Consider the following 11,637-nt stretch of genomic DNA (forward strand, 5'->3'; position numbering starts at 1 on the left):
AATGTTAAATTGCAAGAACAAATTACAGAAAAATAAATTTAAAATTGCAAGAACTGTTCACTCTGGAGTCAGATGTTAACATAATGTGTAATTTAGCCTATTAAACACAAAAAGTGAGAATTAGGCACACAAGAAGTGTTTCAAGTTAGAATTAGGCAGGTCTGATGCCGAAAAAGAAAGTCAATTCTTGCCTACTTCACCCATATTTTATTTGCGCAAAAAAAAGTCGTGTTTTGTTCCAGTAGTTAGCTATACCACTAAATGGCAAAGTAATGAACTACTAAAAACACTACCAAGATTCTAATTGAGTTTAACTACCACCAAGCTATTAAAAAATGTAATTCAAAAGTTGAACTAAATGTATTTCACTACTCCCCAACATTGATGGTATCAAGCCCTCTTTACCCAACCTAAGTTGAACCTATTTAGTGCCAAATCCATCCAATGTGCCATCGGACCTCGGCGTAGCTTTGGCATTGAAACTACACAAAGTGAGCTTGACGTATACAGAAAGTGGGCGTGATGTATTTCCTGTGTGTGTTGCAGAGGGCAGCTCACTGTGGACAGTAGGGGGCAGTAGCAGCCACAGGGAGCTTCTGGTAGTCAACTGTGACTTGGATCCAGAGTGTGTGGACTCAGAGCTGCGCTTGGCCCTGCAGTGGATCGCTGCCTCCGAGCTGGGCCTGCATGCCGTCTACTTCAGGAAGTGTAAAGACAGGAGGACGTCGAAGGTGGGTGCAGCACAGCACATCCAGGTACACAGACTCTGATTATGCCCCTACGTGTGTGTGTGTGTGTTGTACTCTGTTATGTGCATGTCTTGTGTAGTGCACAAGGAGCATGGTAATCTGGCTGAGTGTGATGTCTCAGTTCCAGAGGGTGTTGCAGCTGGTGTCTCAGAAGGCATGGAGGATCGGAGATCTCTTCAGCGCTATCATCCAGTTCTGTAAGCTCCACCAGGAAGAGGAGGAAGGAGGCAGCTCTCAGTCCAGTCTTTTCGACTGGCTACTGGAGACCCACTAGGCTCTACCAACACCCCCCATCTACACAAACACACACACACACCAGCCAATGTCCCCAAATGTGTACCCCCCCATGCATCAAACCCCACCATCAAGCCTAATGATTCCTAGCACACGGAGTGCGAATCATGAAAAACCCCTAGCCTGGTAGCCAGATCTGTTTGTGCTTTAGCCAATTCCTTTTTCGTTAATTGGGACGTAAGCCATGACAAGGAACGCTTAGAAGTTTTGGCTAAAGCATCAACAGGTCTGGCTACTAGGATAGAAACCCTTTACTGGTCCCAGATTAGTTTGTGCTGTCTTACCAACTCCTATGGTCAATGGACAACGAGGAGTAGAAGATCTGGCTGAAGCCCAAACAGGTCGGGCTTCCAGGCAACAACAAAACCCCACCACACCCGTGATATTATACACACCTTATGGGACTGAGGACTTTCATTAGGCTGCAGTGAGCAGACACGTCTCCCTTTAATAAGATAAGCATGTTTCTCATTTTCTGATGCACGGTCCCTAGTTAGACGAACCCAAGGAAAACCCAGCATCAGTTTGGGATGTAGGCCTTATTTATTTAGTGCAAACAAATCAGCCATCTGAGATTCTAGCCTGCAGAATTTGTATTCCTTTAGTTGTTATATATCCTATACATTACATTTTCACAATCTGATGTGTTCATTTATAAATGATGGATTTATTCAACATAAACACACACACACAACAAACAAGGCACCAGTAGAACACTGTACACCATTCCCTCAACCAATCGAACTCAAAAAGACACCAGATGATGTTTTAATGTACAGTAGCTATCTTGAAGAGACTGTCAGACAGCAGCCATCGTTTCATTTGGTATTTGCTGACAGCAACATAGGTGTGCACTACTCCACTTGACAGTTGCCCAGAGCCTGTATTCACAATGTGTCTCACAGCAGGAATGCTGATCTAGGATCAGATCCCCCCCCTTGTTCTGGTAATCATACCAAACGGATCCTATATCAGCCCTCCTAATCTGAGATGCTTTGTGAATACGGACCCAGATGAACATAGTTGTCGTTTACATCGGCCAACGTTGTCTACTTCTGTTGTAACTTTGAACTCTGCTTAAGTTATCTGTCGTTCTTATGTAAGTAATCTGTCGTTCTTCATGTTCTTTGAGAATTGTTTATTCTGGATAGCTGTACATATTGTAGATTCTTGAACTGCTGCACCTTGGGGTAGAAAGACTGCTCTCTATCATTTCATTTTTACTACTTTCAGAAAGACAGAGAAGGTTTGTAGTGTCTAATTTGTACGTGAATCTGGTTTGTCAGGTTTTATCTGCGTAGTAGTACTCTAGTGTTAAATCGTTGGCATTAAAAAGCACACAATTCAACTCTGTTGCTGTAGAAACTGAATGTATCTTTATCTTTTGAGATCAATAAATCCATGTAATATGTGAGCATGAATAGACTTTATTGAGCAAAGAGGGGTAGAGAAAACATTTTTCCGTCCAGCCCATTCTACAATTAACACACAAATAAACACTGATTATCAACACTGAACATGACAGAGGACCAAAAGTGACCAGTCCAGGTCAAATCCTAACTGGTGAATGCAGGCCGCAAAGCCCTATAGGCCCTGCTCAAAAGTAGTGCACTTAATAGGGATTGGGTGCCATTGGGACGCATCCACAGCGCTAAACTGTCTGTGTAGACAGTGCTACATAGTAAAATGACAGTGGGACCAAATTCATTCACCAAAGCTATCCGTTCTACTGAATCTTACTCCACAGCAACTAGGAGGTTAGAGGTCACATACGTTGGGTCAGTGATAACTTCCAAGAAGGGCATCTTCAAACAGGGCCCTGTTGGAGTCATCTTCTTTTTGGGGGATGGACAGATGGCCTTCGCCTCCTCACACACCCTACTGACCACTGACCATAGGACGGGTCAGCGCCAGATGCGACAGGTGTTGTCCTTGCTGCCTGCAGCAGAGAGAAGACAGGGACAGGTGGATGAAAAGGAGGTAGCTCACCGCACCCAGCTATGGCCTGTTCATTTGAACCTTGATAAAGTGTTTGTGAGTGGAGAAAAAAATGATGCTTATTTGGCTGTGAAGAGGTTGCAGTGACATATTTACATTTTAACTAGGTATGAGTTGGGATCAATTCCATTTCAGACAATTCAGGAAGTAAACTGAAATTCACATTTTTCTCAATGCTAACTTAATGCTGAATTGAAATGGAATTGACCCCAGCCCTGATAGAGGGTACATATTACCTGTGATGATGGTGTCACCCTCGTAGTTGAAGGCGGAGGAGAAGATCTCGTCCGTGTGTCCCTCCAGAACCTGCAGACAGACGCCAGACTGGACATCCCACAGGCGAGCCGTCTTGTCAGCGCTGGCCGTCAGAACTCTACTGCCCTGAGCATTAAAACAGATCTGCAAGGGAGACGAAGGGGAGGTTGAAATTGACATAAGGGTGTGTGTGTTACGAGAGTGAAAAGGAGTGATGGAGTGAATGGCTGGATGGAGTGTGCACTGATGAGGAAGTGTGCAGGAGTAGATAGGAACCACCAAATGAGCAGAGCATGGGGAACATTCCACATGTCAGCACTATATTCTTAAAAGGCTATTAACTGTAAATTGAGGTCTGTTAGGCATTTGGAGGTCTGCCAGGCATTTGTTATGGAGGAATGGTTCCAATGGAACACATAGACAGACTTCAGAGAGATCTACAAGCACACAGTGAGGTGAAGAAATGAACATGGGGCTGGGATGATTAAATGATGCTGGCTCTACATTGTCTAAAAGTAAAGTGTGTTTTTATTAAAAGCCTCACGCTGCAGGGTGGTGAGCAGGCTTCAGACAGGAAATGGAAATAGAACTCTGGGAGAGGGTGACACTGACAGAATACAGAGGAGAGCGAGGGAAAAAGGAATGAGCACAAAGAGGAGAGCGAGAGGGCACTGAGGAGAGAGAGAAGGGGGGAGCAAAGAGGAACGGGGGGAGCCTGGAGGAGACAGAGAGGAGAGCAGAGGTGTGACATTTTTAGAAAAGAGGATACGATGAAAGAGAGGAAAAAGTGAAGAGAAATAGAAGGATGAGGCAGAAGAAGATGGAGTAAGTGAATGGTCATGAGTAGACTCATGGATTCTGTTCAGATGATTCAATGCCATAACAATGACTCTTTTATATTCTTTCCTGCATATTTAATCAACAAAACAATTAATTTATGTTTTTAGAAATATTTGGTTCTATGACATTCATTCTACAGATATTATTTTCATTTAATGAGCGAGTGCAGTAAAAAAACATATCTAAACTCAGCAAAAAAAGAAACGTCCCTTTTTCAGGACCCTGTCTTTCAAAGATAATTTGTAAAAATCAAAATAACTTCACAGATCTTCATTGTAAAGGGTTTAAACACTGCTTCTCATGCTTGTTCAATGAACCATTAACAATTAATGAACATGCACCGTTGGTTGTTAAGACACTAACAGCTTACAGACGGTAGGCAATTAAGGTCACAGTTATTAAAACTTAGGACACTAAAGAGGCCTTTCTACTGACTCTGAAAAACACCAAAAGAAAGACGCCCAGGGTCCCTGCTCATCTGCGTGAAAGTGCCTTAGGCATGCAAGGAGGCATGAGGACGGCAGATGTGGCCAGGGCATTAAATTGCAACGTCAGTACTGTGAGACGCCTAAGACAGCGCTACAGGGAGACAGGACGGACAGCTGATCGTCCTCGCAGTGGCAGACCACGTGTAACAACACCCGCACAGGTTCGGTACATCCGAACATCACACCTGCGGGACAGGTACAGGATGGCAACAACAACTGCCCGAGTTACACCAGGAACGCACAATCCTTCCATCAGTGCTCAGACTGTCCGCAATAGGCTGAGAGAGGCTGGACTGAGGGCTTGTAGGCCTGTTGTAAGGCAGGTCGTCACCAGACATCACCGGCAACAACGTCGCCTATGGGCACAAATGCTGGACCAGACAGGACTGGCAAAAAGTGCTCTTCACTGACGAGTCGCGGTTTTGTCTCACCAGGGGTGATGGTCGGTTTTTTTATCATCGAAGGAATAAGCGTTACACCGAGGCCTGTACTCTGGAGCGGAATCGATTTGGAGGTGGAGGGTCCGTCATGGTCTGGGGCGGTGTGTCACAGCATCATCGGACTGAGCTTGTTGTCATTGCAGGCAATCTCAACGCTGTGCGTTACAGGGAAGACATCCTCCTCCCTCATGTGGTACCCTTCCTGCAGGCTCATCCTGACATGACCCTCCAACATGACAATGCCACCACCCATACTGCTCATTCTGTGCGTGATTTCCTGCAAGACAGGAATGTCAGTGTTCTGCCATGGCCAGCGAAGAGCCCGGATCTCAATCCCATTGAGCACGACTGGGACCTGTTGGATCGGAGGGTGAGGGCTAGGGCCATTCTCGACCAGAAATGTCCGGGAACTTGCAGGTGCCTTGGTGGAAGAGTGGGGTAACATCTCAAAGCAAGAACTGGAAAATCTGGTGCAGTCCATGAGGAGGAGATGCACTGCAGCACTTAATGCAACTGGTAGCCACACCAGATACTGACTGTTACTTTTGATTTTGACCCCCAGGGACACATTATTCCATTTCTGTTAGTCACATGTCTGTGGAACTTGTTCAGTTTATGTCTCAGTTGTTGAATCTTGTTATGTTCATACAAATATTCACATATGTTAAGTTTGCTAAAAATAAACGCAGTTGACAGTGAGAGGACATTTCTTTTTTTGCTGAGTTTATATATTTCCACACTATGAGGTTGGAATAATACTGTGAAGTTGTGAAAATGATGATAATGCCCTTTTAGTGTAAGAGCTGTTTCAATAGACCGCATGAAATTTCAGTCTGTTTTGGTGGGATGGAGTTTTGGCCTGCCAGGCAGTAAATTAGTTAATAGACCAATAAGAAAGAGAGTTCTAAACTTCTGTCAATAACAGCTAGTTTTCCTTTTTCCCCTCCCCACTCAGACCACTCCCAGTCAGTCCAAGAAAAATTCTTGCTTGAGAAATTGCTCTTTGCTAAGAATTTTTTTACAATTTTAATTGAAAACCAATCACACTAAGGTACTTAATTGTTACCCAGAAATGATTTGATATTGAGATAAAAACAGTTGCATTGGACCTTTAAGAAAAAGTCAGCTTCTGCCGATTAAATCTGACCCCTTGTAATGAGAGGAAGAAAGAAACAACAAAGAGTGGGGAGAGGGAGATGGAGGGATGACAGTGGAAATTAGAATGAAAGTAAAAACAGGGACCGACAGAGACAGAAATAATGGGAGAGTGATGAAAAAAGAGATTGACACAGCGGTTAAGAGGCGGAGGGAGGGGAGAGAGGTGTCCTGTTAGGGAGAGATTAGTGTCATAATCCTGTGAAATCATCCTCCTTCCAGCCTATTACCGAGGCTGGGCCCTGATGGCTTTCAGTAAACAGACACAAGACAGGCAGCCCAATGAGTCAGCTAGGGGGGATTGCGACCCGAGTTAAGTGCGCTAAATTGGAACATAATTCCCTTTTTATGCACTTTTCTCTCTAAGCGTATTCTGACCTTGAATTTAAGCATGAGAATAACATGCTATTCACCCCCTATTCGTTTGGGCTGGAAATAAAACAAAACGAATGTGGCAGAGGTGTCTACAGATACGCCGTATTCTGACCTTGACTCCCTCATAATTCCACCACCTTTATGCACAATGAAATGATGAATAAGGTTGAGCAACCTATCATTGTTTTAGATATATTTTACCTTATGATCGTTGGAGCCAAATGTAAAACCAGTCATATGGCAACAAACTAAAGCATATCAATATATAGGCAGGTAGCCGAGTGGTTAAGAGTGTTAGGCCAGTAACCGAAAAGTCGCTGGTTCAATTCCTCTAGCTTACTAGGTGAAAAATCTCCCGATGTGTTCTTGAGCAAGGCACTATCACTAATTGTTCCTGTAAGTCGCTCTGGATAAGTGTCTGCTAAATGACAAAAATGTATATTAACTTTTCCACCGTGAAGTTTATGAAATGCTGGACATATAGCTGAAATGTGGAGACCATATGAAAATGTTTTAATCATACACCCAGACATTTCACTGTATTTTTTACAATTTGTTTCATGTTAAAATTAGCCAACATCGGTAGCCACCGTCAGTTATACCCACATACACTGACTTTAGTGTTAGTTTCCTTAAATTTTGCATCATTCCATTCCGTCGTTAGTTGACCTTTCCTTCCTCTGTGACGTCTGTGTAGTTGTTCCTGAGGGTCACTAGTGTTACTGGATCATATTAGGCTAACGCTGTACAGTAATTTAGGACATGTAGCCTATTAGAATCATTATGGAACAGACCACACGTAGCAGGTTAAACATGGGGCCTGGTGTAGGGTTCGTACAGTTCTATGATTAGTGAGGATGTTTTGCTTAAAGGCTCTCCAAAGCTGTTCTTTTATTATTCATAAATACTTTCCTAACCCTTAATAATATACAATATCAGAATATTTTTCAATCTACCAATTTTTGCTGAAAAGGAAAACAAATTCTAGTTAAAGGTACAAAGGCATGGATTTAGATAAATGTACTGAAAATCCTATTGAATGAAAACTCCACGAGAAAAACGGTTGGCCAGCAAGTGGGAGGGTTTCCAGTGATTTAATAAATGTTAACCACGCCTGCGAAGCCCATTACGCATCTGCATAAGGTAAGTCTGATATCCAACTATTGAGAAGTGCGTAGGAAAGGTATGTGTAAGAAAGGAGTACATTTCCTAAGTCTGAATCGGGCCCCTAGTGGCTGTGGCTCCAAGTGACAAACACACACAACATGCAGGCACGTACACACACACTAACAAATATGTACACACATGTACACTGGCAGAACTGTCAAATGTCAGAGGCTGATAAGATCACAATCACATTTAGGTCACAGCTTGGTCACCTACAATACAGGCCCAGGTCACATGTGGCTCTATACAGCCGTGGCTAATGCAGTTACACAGTGAGCAGGGACCGACTATGTCATGGTGTTTTATTAATAAAACATCCAAGGTCTGACATTAAAGGTCTCAAGGTGTAACATTACAGGGAATCAAATGAGACTACCGGGGGGAAGGGGGAATCACAGTCGCTAGGCAGAAAAACTTGGGAAGTGAGACTTTAACAGGGCTGCTTTGAATAAGAGCATAGGTAGAGCAGGAATCAGCCTATAGGTAGAGCAGGAATCAGCGTATAGGTAGAGCAGGAATCAGCCTATAGGTAGAGCAGGAATCAGCCTATAGGTAGAGCAGGAATCAGCCTATAGGTAGAGCAGGAATCAGTCTATAGGTAGAGCAGGAATCAGCCTAAAGGTAGAGCAGGAATCAGACTATAGGTAGAGCAGGAATCAGCCTATAGGTAGAGCAGGAATCAGCCTATAGGTAGACCAGGAATCAACCTATAGGTAGAGCAGGAATCAGCCTATAGGTAGAGCAGGAATCAGCCTATAGGTAGAGCAGGAATCAGCCTATAGGTAGAGCAGGAATCAGCCTATAGGTAGAGCAGGAATCAGCCTATAGGTAGACCAGGAATCAACCTATAGGTAGAGCAGGAATCAGCCTATAGGTAGACCAGGAATCAACCTATAGGTAGAGCAGGAATCAGCCTATAGGTAGAGCAGGAATCAACCTATAGGTAGAGCAGGAATCAGCCTATAGGTAGACCAGGAATCAACCTATAGGTAGAGCAGGAATCAGCCTATAGGTAGAGCAGGAATCAGACTATAGGTAGAGCAGGAATCAGCCTATAGGTAGAGCAGGAATCAGACTATAGGTAGAGCAGGAATCAGCCTATAGGTAGAGCAGGAATCAGCCTATAGGTAGAGCAGGAATCAGCCTATAGGTAGAGCAGGAATCAGCCTATAGGTAGAGCAGGAATCAGACTATAGGTAGACCAGGAATCAGCCTATAGGTAGAGCAGGAATCAGCCTATAGGTAGAGCAGGAATCAGCCTATAGGTAGAGCAGGAATCAGCCTATAGGTAGAGCAGGAATCAGCCTATAGGTAGAGCAGGAATCAGCCTATAGGTAGAGCAGGAATCAGCCTATAGGTAGACCAGGAAAATATTTATTGAACGCTCTGGTCTTAGGGACACACACCTTCAAGGTCATGTCTCTCTCTGTCATCGTCAAAACGTGGTTGACCTTGCAACCGAAACATCCCCCCGGCAAGCAGACCGCCGTCCTCTTCCCTCCTGTCCAGTCCTGTCCCCTTGTGAGTCTGACGGATGCTCCCAGGCAGACAAAAGAGACAGAGAGAGCGGGGGCATTTTGGTTCCTGTTTGAACCCTTACCTGTCTCAGTGACTCACCTTGGAGATCTCTCCCTCATGGCTCTCCAGTCTGGAGATGCACTGGTAGCTAACAGCGCTGTACACTCTCGCTGTGCCTAAGAGTCAGGGGGAAATATTGATTTCTCAAATCATCCGGTGAGTGAAGTTGAACCTTAAAATTAAAGGAATTAAATTGAGCTGGCCTGGTTAGTCATACACTATAATTGCTGGAACTGTGCTGGAAAGGACAATGTGAAAAATAAATATTCAAGCCACCACAGTACGATTTGGGTTGGCATGACAGTGTAAAATAGGGGTGGTTGGGCTGGGTACAGTACGGATATAGTTGTTTAGTGCCTGGGACATTGTCAATACAAAGTTCCTGGACTGAACAATCATGGAAACGGCAGAGAGGTCGAGGTACCCACGTAATTAAATAGAACACCATTAGTAAGGTAAGCATCTCTGCGGTCGTACCGTCAGCCGAGGCGGTGGCTATGAGTTGACCGGTGTAGTCGAAACACACATCCAGCACCTCGTCTTCATGGCCTGCTAGTGTGGCCATACACTTCCCACTCGCTGCCTCCCACACCTGGGGAAGCATAGACACACACACATTCCGGTACTCACACACACATAAGGACACAAACACACACAATGTCAAAATGTCAAATGTTATAATGAATCTATTTTTAAAAGCCATTTAAAACAGACAACTAGCTTGGTAAGTGCTGTAACAACACAATGGTGGTCTTTTCCCCTCTTCACAATCTTCTCTTTAGGAATGCAACCACGTGAATAATTCACACAACTACCCAGCGAGCGTGACTCATCTTGGAATAATTAAAGGATTTAATTTTCCTTATTAAATGATGCAGAGCTTAAAAGAGATAGGAGTCTCTACCAGAGAGAGAGAGAGGGTGTCAGAGAGTTGACGGAAGATGTGACATGATGTGAGATGGGACGTGAGAGAGATGATAGGAGATGTGACATGACGTCGGATGGGATGTGAGAGAGATGAAAGGAGATGTGACATGATGTGAGAGAGATGAAAGGAAATGTGACATGATGTGAGAGAGATGAAAGGAGATGTGACATGATGTGAGAGAGATGATAGGAGATGTGACATGATGTGAGAGAGATGAAAGGAAATGTGACATGATGTGAGAGAGATGAAAGGAGATGTGACATGATGTGAGAGAGATGAAAGGAGATGTGACATGATGTGAGAGAGATGAAAGGAGATGTGACATGATGTGAGAGAGATGATAGGAGATGTGACATGGTGTGAGAGAGATGAAATGAGATGTGACATGATGTGAGAGAGATGATAGGAGATGTGACATGGTGTGAGAGAGGGTGTGAGAGAGATGATAGGAGATGTGACATGACGTCGGATGGGATGTGAGAGAGATGAAAGGAGATGTGACATGATGTGAGAGAGATGAAAGGAGATGTGACATGATGTGAGAGAGATGATAGGAGATGTGACATGGTGTGAGAGAGGGTGTGAGAGAGGATGTGAGAGAGATGATAGGAGATGTGACATGATGTGAGATGGGACGTGAGAGAGGATGTGAGAGAGATGATAGGCGATGTGACATGATGTGAGGTAGGATGTGAGAGAGATGATAGGAGATGTGACATGATGTGAGGTGGGATGTGAGAGAGGATGTGAGAGCTCACCCTACAACTTTTGTCCATGGAGCCGGTGATGATGAGGGAACAGTCCCAGTTAAACTGAACACTGCTGATCTCCCCTCTGTGGCCTATCAGTGTGTGGACACGCCTGGTAGAATGATAGGAGGGTGTTAATGGTGGTTAGACTCGGACACAAACACACACATGGATGGACACGCAAACACGCACACACACACACACACACACACTTGGGCTCTCACCTCCCAGATGGAACATCCCACAGAGAAACAGTGTGGTCAAAGGAGCCAGTGACTAGCTGGTCACCCACTGTGTTAAACGACAAGGAGATGATCTCTGCTGAGTGGCCCTGAGAGAGGAAGAAAAGAGAGGGAGGGGGAGGGAGGGAGAGAGAGAGAGGGAGAGGGAGAGAAAGAGTGAGCGAACGAAAGCACAGTCAAGTAAACAAGCCATTCTTTCTTCTTTGAAAAAACTAAATTGCATAATTTCATCCAATTCAGTTTGAGGAACACATTTGCCTTTTTGTGCTCAAGTCACAATATTCACCAGCATGACTAATGTAGGAATAATTGAAGAAGAAGGGGTAGAGAGGAGGGGTAGAGAGGAGGGATAGAGAGGAGGGTAGAGAGGAGGGTAGAG

At 44.4% G+C, this 11,637-nt stretch overlaps 2 protein-coding genes across 4 annotated transcripts in view; one reads left to right on the top strand and one right to left on the bottom strand.

Annotated features, from left to right (window-relative positions):
• Positions 1 to 2,455, top strand: part of LOC115206163 (A-kinase anchor protein SPHKAP) — a 44,897-nt gene extending 42,442 nt beyond the window's left edge. For 2 of the 3 annotated variants that reach the window (XM_029772813.1, XM_029772815.1), the window contains 2 exons: positions 547 to 755; positions 871 to 2,455. In XM_029772813.1, the coding sequence (XP_029628673.1) occupies positions 547 to 755; positions 871 to 1,023 (362 nt within the window). In that variant the 3' untranslated portion in view covers positions 1,024 to 2,455. The remainder of the gene's footprint in view (positions 1 to 546; positions 756 to 870) is intronic. The other variant, XM_029772814.1, reaches the window with a different exon arrangement.
• Positions 2,453 to 11,347, bottom strand: daw1 (dynein assembly factor with WDR repeat domains 1; the record flags this gene model as incomplete). Its single annotated transcript, XM_029772816.1, is given in 6 exon segments — positions 2,453 to 2,982; positions 3,278 to 3,440; positions 9,379 to 9,455; positions 9,817 to 9,931; positions 11,026 to 11,128; positions 11,241 to 11,347. Coding segments are annotated over 6 exon segments (600 nt in total), but the record flags the coding sequence as incomplete, so codon positions are not given.
• Between the last annotated feature and the right edge of the window lie 290 nt (positions 11,348 to 11,637).

Source organism: Salmo trutta, chromosome 13 (genome assembly GCF_901001165.1).
Source record: "Salmo trutta chromosome 13, fSalTru1.1, whole genome shotgun sequence".
Lineage (NCBI taxonomy): Eukaryota > Metazoa > Chordata > Actinopteri > Salmoniformes > Salmonidae > Salmo > Salmo trutta.